The 19,028-nt window shown below is 39.8% G+C and overlaps 1 protein-coding gene and 1 non-coding gene across 2 annotated transcripts in view; one reads left to right on the top strand and one right to left on the bottom strand.

The window, feature by feature from the left end:
- LOC139714501 (dynein axonemal heavy chain 7-like) overlaps positions 1-19,028 on the top strand; it is a 136,827-nt gene that overhangs the window by 105,052 nt on the left and 12,747 nt on the right. Inside the window, exons 60-68 of the mRNA XM_071626208.1 lie at positions 2,895-3,167; positions 7,087-7,225; positions 7,699-7,944; positions 9,191-9,283; positions 9,908-10,084; positions 11,362-11,523; positions 12,620-12,820; positions 15,930-16,091; positions 18,141-18,323. Coding sequence (XP_071482309.1) covers positions 2,895-3,167; positions 7,087-7,225; positions 7,699-7,944; positions 9,191-9,283; positions 9,908-10,084; positions 11,362-11,523; positions 12,620-12,820; positions 15,930-16,091; positions 18,141-18,323 — 1,636 coding nt within the window. The remainder of the gene's footprint in view (positions 1-2,894; positions 3,168-7,086; positions 7,226-7,698; positions 7,945-9,190; positions 9,284-9,907; positions 10,085-11,361; positions 11,524-12,619; positions 12,821-15,929; positions 16,092-18,140; positions 18,324-19,028) is intronic.
- Trnat-ggu (transfer RNA threonine (anticodon GGU)) lies at positions 3,983-4,055 on the bottom strand. The gene has a single exon. It is a non-coding gene; the product is annotated as a tRNA-Thr (tRNA).

Here is a 19,028-nt window from a genome sequence, read left to right as displayed (position 1 = left end):
GATACTTTGTTTTGGATTTTAGGGTCACGGGGTCAAAGGTCAAAGGTCACAGGATATTTTGTGAAAAAAAGGTTGAAATTTCATGTTTTTCTCCATATCTCGCAAATGGTTCAAGGTATCTTCATGGAACTTAGTGTATATGTATGTACCAATGGGCAGTGATTATCTAGGGAAGTTGGGGGTCATGGGTCAAAGGTCAGGGGTCAAAGGTCAAGGTCAACTCCTCAAAATATCACTACTTTCCTTATATTTATGCAATGCCTGAAGGATTTTTTTAAAACTTGATGTATGCATTTATAACCCAATATATATTCTGTGGGAAGTTTCTTGCCAAAAGGTCAAAGGTCAAAAGGTCAAAGGTCAAGTGAAAGTGCTAAATTGCACTTCTTCCTCCATATCTCAAAAGTAACTCAAGGTATTATCATGAAACTTACATATTTATGCATGTTCTACCTAACAGTGATTCTCTTTGGAATTGTGAGATCAAAGGTCAAAGGCCAGGTTTAGATAATACTATTTTACCATTTGACACTGAAATTATACTTTTTCTCAATACCTTGAAAATTACTCAATGCATAAACTTATAAAAGGGTCAAAAGTCAAGTAAAAATCATCAGTTCCCCCAAATACCTGCACTCTGACGTTTTAATCATTCATCCAATTGAACCTAGTTCTAGGAAAGTAAACATTCATCACATTTGTGGCAAACCTGTCATTTTAATATTTTGCCAATTGTGTGAAACTGTCATCACACATTGTCAAGACATTGTACTATAGACCTATTAGGCGAACCATGCATTATGGCAGAGATTTCTAGGGTTTTCAGGTTGCTTCATCTTCCCTTTTTCTCAGTCAGTGGGAACAATATATATTACATCCATTTTTCTGCCATGCCATAATTATATATGTAGGGCATTTTAAATGTGTGTATTGCTATTATTCTGCTGAGAATGGAAGCATTTTTTTTTGGGGGGGGGGGGGAGAGGGGGGAGTGCCTCCATATTTAAGGAAGGATGTTATTCCTGCATTTTCTGCAAGTAGTATTACTTGATTTTTTTTTTCCCAAAATTAATATTGCCATGAAGTAGCAGCAGGGAAAGCCAAATTATGATAAAGGATATAAATGAATGACAATGCATGTAATTGCCTTCAAACAAAAAATATGAAAATAATCTTGTTTTATGCTTGCTGTATGGAAAAATTTGAGTATAAGTAAAACAGCAAGTAAGTGCTGATGGCTGCCGTGTAAGCATAGCTTGAAATAAAAAAGAAAAGTGCTTAGATTGTAACATAGGGACTTTTCTTGTACCTTTAATATGAATAGTCACACTGAACGATTAAACCAAAATTACTCCTTTATACCATTTTTTCTTAGGAACAGTTGTTACCTTAAACTTCCTCATAAATGTGACAAGACAACCTTTTGTCACATTCACCAAAATTAATCTTGCCCCCAACCTCAAGTATATTTGTTCTTGGTTTAAAAGTACAGCATAATTTATTCTCCAATCATGCGTGATGACATTTCCATTCCATGGCAGTTTGGCTTGATTGACTGTTCCTGACATTCAGATTCAGATTCATTTATTGTCCATATAGGAAATTCTTCTTGTTGGCATATGGCATATGGCATATGTTCACATAATAATGTGAATTGCATGTAAAACTTCTGTCCATTGCTATGACCTCGAGAGGAGATGGTGATAATCAACAGCCTTCAATTTCTGTCACACTAAACAATAATCAAGCCACAGTGTGCATTACCACCAAACATTTGATGAAATTGACAAGAACTAAGTCTTTATTCCTCGAGCACCACGTGTGCAGTCTCTCTCTTTCCAAAAAGTCTTCCGTCTGCGTGCGTTTCTTGGAACCAATTTGTGAACAACATTAATTGGCATATATATGCATATTATTCAAATTTACATTTGTATGAAGGTCTTCCGTCGAGATGTTTTCGTTGCAACTGATTGACAAATTGCCCTACATCGACGTAAATAAGCACTGAATTGATCAGTGTTTTAGTAGTAGCCATGATAAAAAATCATGGGCGTACATACTCGAGCAGGATTTGAACCCACGACCTCCTGATCACCGGACAGGCGTCATCTCCACTAGACCACCGAGCTTTTGCCCGACAGCAAGTGTTGGTTCTAATTTTATTTATCTATTTTATTTATTTTTATTTACGTCGTTGTAGGGCAATTTGTCAATCAGTTGCAACTATATGCATATTCATGCCACTACCCATAGTGTAATGCACTTGTTGCATTGAGGCATACACATTAATGATAATAATAATAATAATTATAATAATAGTCAATTTTTAGAATGCATAATACCATAATGGAAACAAAATCTTTCAAATATTTCTCTATTCTCATGTAATTAATTATCAAAAAGGTGAGTTTTTAACACAGGTTTGAATTTTACCAAAATCTGTAATGCATCTAACACTAAGAGGGAGATTATTCCATAATGATGGTGCCATTTTTCCAAAAGCCCTATCACCAAATGTCGTAGATTTGACACTTATTTCAGAGAGGAAATTTTTTTTTTATATTTTGAGTGCAGATTACGCCCAGGATGATATGGCTTGATGATGTTCACTGAGGTATGCGGGGGCATTTCCATGAAAACATTTGAATACAAGGGTCAAAATCTTAAACCTGATACAAGCCCTTATGGGCAACCAATGAAGACTACGAAGGATGGGAGTTACATTTGTATATGATCAAATTTCCTTTTGCGTGTTACAAGCCTTGCGGCTGAATTTTGTATCCGTTGGAGTCCTTTCAGCTGAGAGCCTGGAACTCCAGTGAGCAAACCGTTACATAATCACAAAGAGTAAACCACTTCACAATCACTTCATCCTCCTCCTCCCACACCTCCAGGCAACTGAAGGAGATTGAGGACAAGATCCTGGAGGTCCTCTCCAGCTCGGAGGGCAACATCCTGGAGGACGAGACGGCCATCAAGGTGCTGTCGTCCTCCAAGGTCCTTGCCAACGAGATCTCGGAGAAGCAGGCCATCGCCGAGGAGACGGAGAAGATGATCAACAAGACCCGTCTCGGCTACAAGCCCATCGCCACCCACTCCAGCATCCTCTTCTTTACCATCGCCGACCTGGCAAACATCGAGCCCATGTACCAGTACTCCTTGACATGGTAAGGCAGCTGGGAATACCTCCCAACCTCCTCTTCGTAGATGATGATGATGATGATGATGATGATGATGATGATGATGATGGTGATGATGGTGATGATGGTGGTGATGATGGTGATGATGGTGGTGATGATGGTGACGGTGGTAATGGTGGTGATGGTGGTGGTGATGGTGATGATGATGGTGATGGTGGTGATGGTGGTGATGATGAAGGTGATGATGATGACAATGATGCTGATGATGATGACGGTGATGATGACAATGATGATGATGATTATAATGATGATGATGTGGATTATTCTAATGGTAATGTTGATGATGTTTTTGATGGGGATAGTGACAGTAACTGTAATGACGATGATAATTATGATGGTGATAATAATGATGCTGATCGTAGAGGATGATGATGATGATAGTGATGATAGAGGTGGTGGTGATGACAATGACGATAATTGCAACTGATTGACAAATTGCCCTACATCGACGTAAAATAAGCACTGAATTGATCAGTGTTTTAGTAGTAGCCATGATAAAAAATCATGGGCGTACATACTCGAGCAGGATTCGAACCTACGACCTCCTGATCACCGGACAGGCGTCATCTCCACTAGACCACCGAGCTTTCGCCCGAAAGCAAGTGTTGGTTCTAATCCTTATAGCATGCAGCGGGTACTGCTTTGTTATTCAAATTCATGAATTTCTTCCGTCAAGATGTTTTCATTGCAACTGATTGACAAATTGCCCTACATCGACGTAAAATAAGCACTGAATTGATCAGTGTTTTAGTAGTAGCCATGATAAAAAATCATGGGCGTACATACTCGAGCAGGATTCGAACCTACGACCTCCTGATCACCAGACAGGCGTCATCTCCACTAGACCACCGAGCTTTCGCCCGAAAGCAAGTGTTGGTTCTAATCCTTATAGCATGCAGCGGGTACTGCTTTGTTATTCAATTCATGAATTTCTTCCGTCGAGATGTTTTCATTGCAACTGATTGACAAATTGCCCTACATCGACGTAAAATAAGCACTGAATTGATCAGTGTTTTAGTAGTAGCCATGATAAAAAATCATGGGCGTACATACTCGAGCAGGATTCGAACCTACGACCTCCTGATCACCGGACAGGCGTCATCTCCACTAGACCACCGAGCTTTCGCCCGAAAGCAAGTGTTGGTTCTAATCCTTATAGCATGCAGCGGGTACTGCTTTGTTATTCAAATTCATGAATTTCTTCCGTCGAGATGTTTTCATTGCAACTGATTGACAAATTGCCCTACATCGACGTAAAATAAGCACTGAATTGATCAGTGTTTTAGTAGTAGCCATGATAAAAAATCATGGGCGTACATACTCGAGCAGGATTCGAACCTACGACCTCCTGATCACCGGACAGGCGTCATCTCCACTAGACCACCGAGCTTTCGCCCGAAAGCAAGTGTTGGTTCTAATCCTTATAGCATGCAGCGGGTACTGCTTTGTTATTCAAATTCATGAATTTCTTCCGTCGAGATGTTTTCATTGCAACTGATTGACAAATTGCCCTACATCGACGTAAAATAAGCACTGAATTGATCAGTGTTTTAGTAGTAGCCATGATAAAAAATCATGGGCGTACATACTCGAGCAGGATTCGAACCTACGACCTCCTGATCACCGGACAGGCGTCATCTCCACTAGACCACCGAGCTTTCGCCCGAAAGCAAGTGTTGGTTCTAATCCTTATAGCATGCAGCGGGTACTGCTTTGTTATTCAAATTCATGAATTTCTTCCGTCGAGATGTTTTCATTGCAACTGATTGACAAATTGCCCTACATTGACGTAAAATAAGCACTGAATTGATCAGTGTTTTAGTAGTAGCCATGATAAAAAATCATGGGCGTACATACTCGAGCAGGATTCGAACCTACGACCTCCTGATCACCGGACAGGCGTCATCTCCACTAGACCACCGAGCTTTCGCCCGAAAGCAAGTGTTGGTTCTAATCCTTATAGCATGCAGCGGGTACTGCTTTGTTATTCAAATTCATGAATTTCTTCCGTCGAGATGTTTTCATTGCAACTGATTGACAAATTGCCCTACATCGACGTAAAATAAGCACTGAATTGATCAGTGTTTTAGTAGTAGCCATGATAAAAAATCATGGGCGTACAATCTTGTACATACTCGAGCAGGATTCGAACCTACGACCTCCTGATCACCGGACAGGCGTCATCTCCACTAGACCACCGAGCTTTCGCCCGAAAGCAAGTGTTGGTTCTAATCCTTATAGCATGCAGCGGGTACTGCTTTGTTATTCAAATTCATGAATTTCTTCCGTCGAGATGTTTTCATTGCAACTGATTGACAAATTGCCCTACATCGACGTAAAATAAGCACTGAATTGATCAGTGTTTTAGTAGTAGCCATGATAAAAAATCATGGGCGTACATACTCGAGTATGTACGCCCATGATTTTTTATCATGGCTACTACTAAAACACTGATCAATTCAGTGCTTATTTTACGTCAATGTAGGGCAATTTGTCAATCAGTTGCAATGAAAACATCTCGACGGAAGAAATTCATGAATTTGAATAACAAAGCAGTACCCGCTGCATGCTATAAGGATTAGAACCAACACTTGCTTTCGGGCGAAAGCTCGGTGGTCTAGTGGAGATGACGCCTGTCCGGTGATCAGGAGGTCGTAGGTTCGAATCCTGCTCGAGTATGTACGCCCATGATTTTTTATCATGGCTACTACTAAAACACTGATCAATTCAGTGCTTATTTTACGTCGATGTAGGGCAATTTGTCAATCAGTTGCAATGAAAACATCTCGACGGAAGAAATTCATGAATTTGAATAACAAAGCAGTACCCGCTGCATGCTATAAGGATTAGAACCAACACTTGCTTTCGGGCGAAAGCTCGGTGGTCTAGTGGAGATGACGCCTGTCCGGTGATCAGGAGGTCGTAGGTTCGAATCCTGCTCGAGTATGTACGCCCATGATTTTTTATCATGGCTACTACTAAAACACTGATCAATTCAGTGCTTATTTTACGTCGATGTAGGGCAATTTGTCAATCAGTTGCAATGAAAACATCTCGACGGAAGAAATTCATGAATTTGAATAACAAAGCAGTACCCGCTGCATGCTATAAGGATTAGAACCAACACTTGCTTTCGGGCGAAAGCTCGGTGGTCTAGTGGAGATGACGCCTGTCCGGTGATCAGGAGGTCGTAGGTTCGAATCCTGCTCGAGTATGTACGCCCATGATTTTTTATCATGGCTACTACTAAAACACTGATCAATTCAGTGCTTATTTTACGTCGATGTAGGGCAATTTGTCAATCAGTTGCAATGAAAACATCTCGACGGAAGAAATTCATGAATTTGAATAACAAAGCAGTACCCGCTGCATGCTATAAGGATTAGAACCAACACTTGCTTTCGGGCGAAAGCTCGGTGGTCTAGTGGAGATGACGCCTGTCCGGTGATCAGGAGGTCGTAGGTTCGAATCCTGCTCGAGTATGTACGCCCATGATTTTTTATCATGGCTACTACTAAAACACTGATCAATTCAGTGCTTATTTTACGTCGATGTAGGGCAATTTGTCAATCAGTTGCAATGAAAACATCTCGACGGAAGAAATTCATGAATTTGAATGACGATAATGTTGACAACTGTGGTGGTGGTTTTGATGGTGATGCTAGTGATATCAAAATTATGATTATGGTGGCAGCGATAATCGTACTGATGTTAATGATGATTGTATGGTAGTGATGGTGGTGAATTTGACTCTGGAGGCCAATATATTAAAAAACAATAAAATCATACCTCTCCTCAAGGACTGTATGATGCATTGCCACAAACATCATGGCAAACCAGGAGGCACACATTGATGTGTCTGGTTCTATTCATTATATGCATGCAGGTTTGTCAACTTGTTCATCAATGCCATCGAAAACTCAGAGAAGTCTGAGGACCTGGACAAGCGTCTGGAGAACCTGAGGAACTACTTCACTTACTCCCTCTACTGCAACATCTGCCGCTCACTCTTTGAGAAGGATAAGGTTAGTTGTCCTGTTAGTTACTTGGATATTCATATTTAAAGAGGAATGAAAGTTAAATATACAATGAAAGCAGCGATGTTAATAAAACACAGTGACACGACATTTGCTCCTGCAGCAGTAATTATTGCTTCTGTCTTTTTTTCTCCAAGAATTTAGGGTTAGGGTTGTGATAGGGTTTTAGGTTTAGTTTGATGTGAGAATTTGGATTAGGGTTGGGGTTATGTTTGTAGTTAAAAATGGTTTGGTTTAGCATTTATCAATAGCTTAGCATTCAGATATCATGGAACGGTAAAACACAACAGCAAAGTTTATTCTTACCAGAGAATCCCGGTTGAATGAAGCTGAACAATAACAATGATCCCAGGTCAGTTCACCTCATCTCTGAAATCATCATCTCAAGAAAATATGTTCTTACGTCGAAGTAACTGCATCAACTTACCTTTATTTCTTTCCCCCTCCACCTCTCCCTACAGCTCCTGTTTTCTTTCATCTTGTGCGCCAACCTCCTGAAGCACACCGGGGAGGTCCAGGAGTCCGAGTGGCGATTCCTCCTGACGGGCGGGGTCGGTCTCGACAACCCCCACTCCAACCCCACCTCCTGGCTCCCCTCCTCCTCCTGGGACGAGATCTGCCGCGTCGACGAGATGCCAAACTTCACGGGCATCAGGAAGAAGTTCCCTGCCCAGAAGGAAGGCTGGAAGGCGCTCTATGACAGCAGTGTAAGTGTGTCTGGGGAAATGTGTCCACTAACAATTAACTTGCCATATGCGTATGATTGCAGTGTTGTATGGGTGCAGTGAAAGGTGTCCATGTACTCTGCCATATGTGTATGAAGACAGTGTAAGTGTGTGCAGTGAAATGTGTCCACTTACCCTACCATGCAATATGTGTATGTGATTGCAGTGTTGTATGTGGGTGCAATGAAATGTGTCCATGTAGGCTGTCATATGTGTATGAAAGCAGTGTGAGTGTGTGCAGTGAAATGTGTCCACATTCTAGGCCATTTATTATGATAGCAGTGTAAGTGTGTGCAGTGGAATGTGTCCACATTCCGTGCCATATGATAGCAGTGTAAGTGTGTGCAGTCAAATGTGTCCACTTACTCTGCCATATTATGTACGTTGTGTATGTTAGCAGTGTAAGTGTATGGTGAAACGTGTCCATGTACGATGTGTGTGATAAATGCATATTAGAGGTTTTTAGCCTCTGTAATCTCATCCAGTGAGTTGCATCCCATGTGATGAAGGTTTGTGGTTCATTCATTATTAACACGTGTAATGTGTCTAAGACACATCTCAGTGCGCGAAAACGTGTTAATCCGTTGAGGACGGACTGATTTTGCTGAACACGCATTTCCCATAGACACCTGCCGCAGTATACTGGGGACTCGTCCTCAATGGGTCAAGAATAGTGATCATAATCTAGCCACGAGATTATCTTGAGTTTGTTTCTTCTTCAATGGAAGTTGAAGAGGTTGTGTCTAGAAATTCTTACTTTTATTGTTGTAAGTGAGCGTGCATTGAATGTTCCTATGCTAGTTGTCATAATATGTGACAATGATCATAGGATCAAAAGTGGAATATAAATGGAATGCTTGAAAATCCATGTAAGGAATTTATTCAATCAGTGGTTACACTTCTTTGTTGGGAAGAGTCATTCTTTCTTTGTTTTTGCATTGTCATACTAGTTACTGCCAGTTTAACTTCTCTCATTTCATAATACATGTAAGTATTCAATTTTCATGTTGCACAAAGTAGATCTGGCTTTCCATGAACAGCACTCCCATTTCAAGTTGAGCATGTTTTAGTTGTACACAGGAGTCACATGATTGAATATAACCTGACTGATGCTGACATTTGAAAGCAGTTTGTGACATGAAAACTTGTCTCTTGATGTCAACTGACAGATTCACAGCAAGCTCAATTAATCTCTTTCTCTCTTACTCTCTATGCCCTCGAATCGCAGGAGCCCCAAAATGAGAACCTGCCGGGAGACTGGAACGACAGCCTTGGCCTCTTCCAAAAATTAATCATCGTCAGATGTCTGAGATCCGACAAGGTGAATGGACTAAATTCCCCCATCGATGATGAATGTTTTGCTGACGTGAAACATGACATGAAATGATGTACAATGTACCTACCTTTTCATGGTAATCGATTCTCTGATAGAGCATCTTTTTTTTCTTTTCTCTTTTTCCTGGAGTGTAGCTGGAACCGTACTGTAATGAGTGTGTCCATGACACTGCTAGTCAATAAATTTATTTCCAGAAAATGTGCCATGAGCACAGGATTCAAAACACTTTAAAAGAAGCGACATCATCTTGTAACCTATGATGTTATGTACAATGTACCTCTGGTGCGACTGGTGTAATGGCAGTGAAGTATAGACTTGTTTTTCCTGAGTTCTGAGTTATTATTCTGAGAAATCCATTAAAGAGTCTCAAAAGTATGTAAGATGTAAACAAGTTAAGATATTGGCAACATTGTACATTGTATGTGTGTGTCTAAAGTTATTGTGTGTTGTCAAATATCAACAAAGTCTTTTTTTTTTTTTAATAGAAATGGGCCTTTGCAACAACAAAATCTAACTTTGAAGATAATGTCCATATTCCTCGTTGGATGCATGATAACATAGTAACATATCAATTGTTTCTTTTTCCTGGTTTTCCTCTAACCCTTGTAGGTTGTCCCTGCCGTGCAAGACTTTGTGACCCAGAAGCTGGGCAGGAAGTTCATCGAACCTCCGCCCTTTGACCTGGGCAAGGCGTTCAACGACAGCCACTGCTGCGCCCCACTCATCTTCATCCTCTCGCCGGGTAGTGACCCCACAGCTGCCCTGCTTAAGTTTGCCGACGATCAGGTACATGTAGCTCTGACTTGGGCCAATATCTCTCTTCTCTCTCAGCTGCTATTCCTGTCTCTATCTCTCCTTTTATATGTGTCTCTCTCTCTCTGTTTCTCTTGTTTTCCCTTTCTTTATATCTCTCCATCTCTCCATCTCTCCTTTCTCTTACGTCTGTCAGAGTCTGGCGGGAAAGTAATTTATCTACTACCTTTAAATGACATGGATCGAATATGGGCAGAGCAGATGAGTGATAGTTTGTGTAAAATCGTGAAAGGGAATCAAGAACACTTCTAATGACAGTAACAATAATTTTGCATGGCAGTATTAAGTCATCTACTTCCTTTCACTAATGTCTTGATCATTTGCTTTAAAAGTTGGCAATGCTTACAAAAGATCCCACACTTATTACGATGCCAATAGAATGATAATTTCTTACACTTGTTTGAGGAATCAAATCCAACAATTAATAATGACAACACAATTTTATATTTATTGGATATTTTCTCTTTTTTTGGGGGGGGGGGTAGAGGAGAGGGGAGTCAGCAGATTTGTAAAATATCTTTCTCATCAAAACTCGTCACTTTTATCTTATTACAAATATTCTACAGGAAATTTACTAAGGGCCTATCCTAAAGTGTGATTAAAGGCATTCTTCCTTATTAGAGAAATTTACAGTGCTGCCATTTTTAATCAGTTAGCGAAGAGCATGTAGAAGTCATTTTGCTTGAAGGTTGGTGTTTAATAAACTTTAGTATTTTGAGGGGGTTACTTGGCAGTTGATTTGAATGTAATATGCTGTAGGCTCGCCTAATGCACCTCAGCTTTAATACTAGACATGTCCGACTGATGGCGAGTGATATTTGTTTGTATATTTGCTTTTAGGGCTTTGGAGGTAGCAAACTGAGCTCACTCTCCCTGGGCCAGGGCCAAGGTTGACTAACATCGAATATTTTAGAGAGTTTCTTGGCAGCCGATTTGAGTGTAATATGCTGTAGGCTTGCCTAATGCACCTCAGCTTTAATACTAGACATGTCCAACTGATGTTGAGTGGTGTATGTTTGTATATTTGCTTTTAGGGCTTTGGAGGTACAGTTGTAGCAAACTACATGTAAGCTCACTCTCCCTGGGCCAGGGCCAGGGCCAGAGTTGACTAACATTGAATATTTTAGAGAGTTTCTTGGCAGCTGATTTGATTGTAATGTACTGTAGGCTCGCCTAATGCACCTCATCTTTAATACTAGACATGTCCGACTGATGGCGAGTGATATTTGTTTGTATAATTTGCTTTTTAGGGCTTTGGAGGTAGCAAACTGAGCTCACTGTCCCTGGGCCAGGGCCAGGGCCCCATCGCCATGGGCATGATTGAAAAGGGTGTCAAGGAGGGCACCTGGGTCCTGCTCCAGAATTGCCACTTGGCCGTGTCCTGGATGACCACGCTGGAGAAGATTTGCGAGGTAAGCGGGCGGAGATGACCGCTGGGAAGTGCGGGAATGAAGTGTTAACCCATTAGTAAGTGAACCACCCAAAACCACCTGTTAAATTACTTCTTTAACCGCCCAAGACCGCCTGTCTGATTTTTTCATAGTTTTATCCTTTACTATTTTTATCATTTTCATATGAAATATACAATCAGTAACTTGAAAGAGGTGTAAGGTTAGCAAAAGTATGCCAGAATTATTATTTCTGTGACACACAAGTCTCATGGCAAAGTCTTGATAGGCTTTCAAGTACGCATAACTTATGATAGACAAAAATAAACATGCAGTGATCTATTTTTCATAATTCAGAAAGTTGTCGAAATGAGAGTAGTATTGCTGATCCTTCCAGGGAACAATAGGCCATTACAATTATGTACGGAATCTTCAGTTGCTAAAGGGTGACCATACGAAAGTACGTCAGATTTGGCATTGTATGTTTGTCGCATGGCATTCCCTATCAGTAGAAGAGCAGTGAGATGTAGAATGCCACCGATGAGAGCATCATGATTCGTGGAAATGAATTCAGCGATTCACTCATAATACTTGTATCCTTCTCTCCATTGTTGATACGTTGGGCACTGGGTTTCTTATTAGAAAGTAGGAACAGCATACTGCAGGAACATGACTTGAAAAACTGAGTATCTTTCTGCAATTGTAGGAAGATTCTTTTCGTGACCACAGTATCATTTTTAAAGATGTGCTTGGATACAGCCAACTGAGAATGTACACTAGCCATGCAACCATTAGAAGTGACTCAAAGTTAGATGGAAGTTAAACTGATCGTACACCCCTTATACCCTGAAATTTCTTAAAAGAAATGAAATGGTAAACTTTTTTGGGGGCCTACATCTGGAGTTTGTAATCATATCAACAAGAGTCAGAGCTCATTTATTTGTTTGTTTGATATATACTCTCAATTTAAGCTCAGATGAAGATTTTCTAATCGGTCATTGTTGACTTCATAGTTGAAAGCTGTGAGATTCTGCTTCCTTGAAGGAAGACTTCAGGTCAATTCTAGATGTCTAGTAGCGAGATATTATAATTTTTTTTCCTCCTCGTTCCACGATTCCAGGAATTGAACCCCGAGGCTGTCCATCCGGACTTCCGCCTCTGGCTGACCAGCTACCCGTCCCCCCACTTCCCCGTGGCTGTGCTGCAGAACGGGGTCAAGATGACCAACGAGCCGCCGAAAGGTCTGCGCGCCAACATCATCCAGTCGTACCTCAGCGATCCCATCTCAGACCCTGAGTTCTTCGGGAGCGTCACCAAGGAGGTAAGTCCAACAAAGTTTTCCCCCTAAAGCATCCAAAGCTTTACGAGATACTGTAACTGCACATACTCATGTGTTTGCACTTTTTCAAGGTGAAAATGAAGACCTAAAAAAAAAAGAACAAAAAAGGGAGGTTGTTGTGTTCCTAAACCAAGGTCTTGCTGTAGTGTGTTGTGTACACTCTGCTGACTTTTGCTGCATTTAATTGTAATGAACTCCTTTGACAGATGCAGTCTTTGTGTTGGCAATTCTTTTTAATACCTGCTTTGTGGATGAGGCATGAAAATTGTTGATACACTGACGTCCTGGAATGTGCTCGTATGTACGCAGGCTGTCGATTAATTTGTCACCAGTAATTGCACGATGTACAATGTATGCAAGGGGAATTCGATTTGTAGCCCTTCCAATTCATTTATCCAAGGTCAGTCTAACAATGTATACTATAACACATGTCTCTGGTAATTGATTTAGTTAAAAAAAATCAATTACTGAAATGACATTGGAGAATGATGAATATGTCATCAAGCCAAGCTAAAAAAAAAAAATGTTTCAAAAGGAAAAACAAAGAAAATAAATAGAAATGAGAAGGATTTTAGGAGATGGATGTTAATCGGTGAACGTCAAGTTGATGACAGCCAACTTGTATTTCACTGATTAACATCCGCCATAGCATAAGTTTAACCTTCAAATTGAAAGAAATCCATTAGCCTGATCGTCAGCAGGCTTTAAAAGCATGGATTCACATTCTACCCTTATTGCCAGAGCCAGCATAAGCCACAGTAGCCGAGTATTCAGAGTATGTTGTGAATATGAGTAGATAAACGAGAAACTCAAATATTAGTAAGGATGTTACTCAAGTAATCCTGTTTATTGCACAATAATTGACTCCTCTTGTGGTATGTCTGTCCATTTGCTGTGTGTGTATACCCCATTTGCTCTTTTGCATGATCTTCATATTTTGTTAGAGCATTCATGATTATCTACAAGAGTCATCTATCACACTGCAGTCATATTTTTGATGGGTAGGGGGGAGATGTACTATATGATTATATTTGCCATGAAGTATGTTATAAGCCTCACACACTCAACATAATTTTGTTTTTGTCATTAAGATTGATGTGCTTGAAAAAATTATTTCACTTGATTAAAAAATTTGTTTTTGCTCTCTCTGTCTTCAGTTCCCGTCACTAAGTCTTATTTCATGCCACTCCACACCTTATTTTCTTTGCCTGTTTGTTTTTGTTTTTGATTTTTGTCTATGTTACTCACATGCATACTTTAAAAAAAAAATGTGTTTGTATGATGATTTTTTTCTGAATGAGAATATCAACCGCTGTCATCTCACTCTCTTTCTATGTACGTGTATTTCCCTCTTGTACACAAATTGTCACTCACTGCCAATCTCTCAATCGTTTTTGTATGTTTGCCGTGTGCTTCGGGCGTGTCTTGTCTCCACCGCCCAAACCCACCCCACCCCCATCCACATTCCACTTTGCCGTGTTATTCATCCACTGCTATAGCATGAGGTAAGGGCGCCACCTGTGGCCTTGAAATTTTTTCATTTTAAAGACCTGGGCCCTGTTTCATAAAGCTGGTCGTAAAGTTAGGCACTACTTTACCAACAACTGCAATATGGCAAGTCAAGTGGGTTTCGAAATCCTGGTTTATTTCAATAGCTACAGATAAAATCTGCAGATGATAATGCTTATTCTTACATGTTAACACACATTTTTAGTTGAAAGTGTATTTTTGCCCCAAAGTAGATGAAGTATTGACATACAGTCGTACTTTGTTAAAACATAAGGGGAAGAGAAACGGGCACACATATTGGCACTTCATATTCCAGTCATTTGTAAAGTCAGGCGTAACTTTATGCATAGCTTTATGAAACAGGGCCCTGGTACGGTTACCGTAGCTTTGGGAAACATGGGTGATCTGATATGATTTGGTCTTAATTTGCTGCCCATTGGGGTACAGCCTGTATACCAAAACCATAAATAGCGCCCATCAGCCACTTGTCAGCAGATGTTTGCATCAAAGAGTATGCTCGCTTGTAATGCTTGACTCCGGTTGAGATGTATTTTGGCTGTGCGTGTACACATCTATTATTTTGTATTATAATGTTCATTGATAAGCTGTGCATAATTTGGAGGTTCTTGAATTATCCAAACCGGGCCGCCTTAACACTCCATGACTTCCTATGCTATAAGGTTTTTGATACATTGTAACTACTTCATTTTTGTCATTGTCATTTTCATTTCTACTATAATGTCTACTGCATGCTCGTTCAAATCAATGTGTCATTGCTTTGAATATTCAGGAACACATTCATTTTAAAAAGCAAGTACTTTCCAAGTACCTGTATCTGTCTTTTGTAGAGCAATTTAGCAACGTACACTTGTTTATTTGCAAGATATCTTATATCCACCCATTCAAGCGCATTGTGTTTTGCATGTTTTGTTTTGTTTTAAAAATGAACTTTTTAGGAATCTTCAAGATATAGAAACTACTCATAAATTCATTTACTAAATCACCTTTTAATCCTTTTATTATAAGCATGTAAACTTGTTTGTACACTGTATGTGTACATGTAGTCATCTACATGTATATTGTATGTTCGCATGTATAGCATAACAGGATAGATACATGTAGATGCATACATACATATATAGATAGCTAGGTAGATAGACAGATAGATAGATAGATAGATAGATAGATAGATAGATAGATAGATAGATAGATAGATAGATAGATAGATAGATAGATAGATAGATAGATGGATAGATAGATAGATAGATAGATGAATACATTTGTAGATAGATAGGTAGATGATAGATACGGTAGATAGATATATAGAAAGAAATGTCGAGTGATAGATAGCCCCTAGTATTAGTTAAACAAGATGATATATGATACACATCGATTTCGCTATACATAAATATTTTTATCAATGCCTCTAGCTTATAAATCACGTGTCTCTTCTTTGCCTTGTGTGTAAACTTTGTAGGAATCAGGCCAACGAGATATCTTTTTCACTCTGTACAGCAAAATGTTTTGAATTACATGAAGTTGCTAATCCTCCCGGTTCCCCCGAATCTCTCCACCCCTGCAGGGTCCGTGGAAGAAGATGCTCTACGGCCTGTGCTTCTTCCACGCCCTCGTCCAGGAGAGGCGCAAGTTTGGCCCCCTCGGCTGGAACATCCCCTACGAGTTCAACGAGACCGACCTCAGGATCAGCGTGCGCCAGCTGGCCATGTTCCTCAATGGATACGATGTAAGAGATTACCTGATGACCACTCTGTTTTAAGTCTCTTGGCCTCCGTCATTTTTTTAAAAGAGGCTTGCCAAGGTCTCAGACTGAGCCTCAGGAAAGTTTGATGACAATTATGAGTTAGAGTTTTGCTAGAGCGGATCACTATACTTATGGCCACAGCAGTTACTCACAGTTATTCTTGATCTCTAAAATTTTCTCAAGCCCCTGAATTTTCAGCCTTGAGTCTAAACTCTCTACTGTTTTGAGTACTTAGAGTTTGCAGGGATTGTGTTTGTTTTTTTAGGTGCATGTTTTTATATTTTCCCCTACCATTCAAACTGAAAATTGGTAATGTAAATAGAATGATAGGCAAAGAGAAGCTTAAGTCTCATTGACACTTTTGTAGGCAAGATTTTAATGTTATCCTTGCTTATATGCATTGGAAAACAAATTTGTTGATACTGTTGTAGGTAGAATTTTAACATGACCCTTGCTTCTGTGCAGTAATTGGAAAATTAAAAGAAGGTATTGACACTTTTGTAGGTACAAGTGTACTAAGACCCATGTTTATATGCATTGGAAAACAAAGTTGTGGACACTTTTGTACGTAAGAACACGACCCATGCTTCTATACAAGTACATTCGAAAACAAAGTTATGGACACTTTTGTAGGTAAGATTTGAGCATGACCATTGCTTCTATGCAGTAATTGGAAAGTGAAGGTACATGTATTGACACTTTTGTTCATTGTAGGTATGATTTTATCATGACCCTTGTATCTAAGCATTGGGAAACAAAGTGATGGACACTTTTATAGGTACGGTTTTATCATGATTTTTTTTTATGCCTCCGCAACGAAGTGGCCGGAGGCATTATGTTTTCGGGTCGTCCGTCCGTCCGTCCGTCCGTCCGTACGTTCGTCCGTCCCGTTTTGTTTTTGTCGATATCTCAAGAACCGTGTGGTGGTTTTACATCAAACTTGGTATGAGGGTATATCCTTGGGGGATAATACTTTGTGTGGATTTTAGGGTCACAGGGTCAAAGGTCAAAGGTCACAGGTTATTTTGTGAAAAAAAATTGAAATTTCATGTTTTTCTCCATATCTCGCAAATGGTTTAAGGTATCTTCATGGAACTTAGTATATATGCTTGTACTGATGGGCAGTGATTATCTAGGGAAGTTGGGGTCGTGGGTCAAAGGTCAGGGGGTCAAAGGTCAAGGTCAACTCCTCAAAATATCACTACTTTCCTTAGAATGCAATATGCCTGAAGGTTTTTTTTTTTTAAACTTGATGTATGGCATGTATTACCCAATATATATTTTTGGGGAAGTTTCTTGCCAAAAGGTCAAAGGTCAAAAGGTCAAAGGTCAAGTGAAAGTGCTAAATTGCACTTTTTCCTCCATATCTCGAAAGTAACTCCAGGTATCATCATGAAACTTACATATTTATGCATGTTCAACCTAACAGTGATTCTCTTTGGAACTGTGAGGTCAAAGGTCAAAGGCCAGGTTTAGATAATGCTATTTTCCCATTTGATACTGAAATTATACTTTTCCTCAATACCTTGAAAATTACTCAATGCATAAACTTATAAAAGGGTCAAAAGTCAAGTAAAAATCATCAGTTCCCCAAATACCTGCACTCTGACATTTTAATCATTCATCCAATTGAACCTAGTTCTAGGAAAGTGAACATTCAGCACATTTGTGTCAAACCTGTCCTTTTAATATTTTGCCAATTGTGTGAAACTGTCATCACACATTGTCAAGACATTGTACTATAGACCTATTAGGAGAACCATGCATTATGGCGGAGGCATATCAGTAGCCGTAGCGATATGTCTAGTTTTTTAATGCATTGGAAAACAAATTGAAAGATATTGACACTTTTGTAGGAAATATTGTAACATGGCCCATACTTCTATGCATTGGAAAACAAAGTTATTGACTCTTTTGCAGGCAATGTTGTTACCTTGTACATGGCCCATACTTCTGTAGATTGGAAAAAAAAAAATTGCAATGCTTAGTTATTTGCAATGATTCCTTTGTCTGACCCCTGCCTGACCCCAGGACGTGCCCTACGAGGCCCTGACGTATCTGACAGGGGAGTGCAACTACGGCGGCCGTGTGACCGACGACCGAGACAGGCGCACCCTCCACACCATCCTGGACAAGTTCTACACCCATCACATCTTGGAGGAAGACTACAAGTTTGACACCAGCGGCATCTACTTCTCCCCGCCTTCTGGCGATGTAAGTAACTAAGAATACGATTAAAGGGATGGTATGGTATTGGTGGAGATGAGAATTGGGCTTTTAACTTTTTGTGAGATACCAAGAGAACACTTATGATATAGTGCAGAGCATACCATTTTAAGAGGAATTCAAAGTTTATTTGATATAAATCGGGTTTGGAATGACTGAAACATCCAAACACAAAGTAAAACAAAGCAAACGTAATAAAGTGTGGGTCCTACACTTTATTAGAATCACTCTGTTTTGGATATCTCAGCCATTTCAAAACCAATTTTCATCAAATAAACGTTGAATTCCTCATATAATTACATGCTCTTTCATATTTCATAAGAGGTTTCTCATTATCTCACCAAAAAATGTTAGAAACCTGAAATTAGGTGTCAACCAAAACTATATGATCTCTTTAATCCGTTGAGGACAAGTCCCGTGTCTATGGGAAAAGCATGTTGTATAGCAAAATCAGTCCGTCCTCAATGGGTTAAGAGGAAGTGGTAAGGCTTATGATCGTATCATCAGTGTAATGGAATGTGTTTCATTTTAGTCTTCATGTATTTGGAACCACAAATTTCATCTTTGCTTTTGTTTTTTGTGTGTTGTCAATGAACTTTGTGTATATTGAGATGAGATCGTCGGTGAAATAAAGTCATGTGTCTCCTTGTGAAACCTTTTGTTAATATCTGATAAACATCCTGTCAGATTCGT

The sequence above is a fragment of the Diadema antillarum genome, unplaced genomic scaffold, assembly GCF_040938485.1.
Source record: "Diadema antillarum isolate AM-2024a unplaced genomic scaffold, OU_Dant_1.0 seq00002299_RagTag, whole genome shotgun sequence".
NCBI lineage: Eukaryota > Metazoa > Echinodermata > Echinoidea > Diadematoida > Diadematidae > Diadema > Diadema antillarum.
Note: the sequence above shows the minus strand (reverse complement) of the source record. Positions and strands in the feature narration are given on the sequence as shown.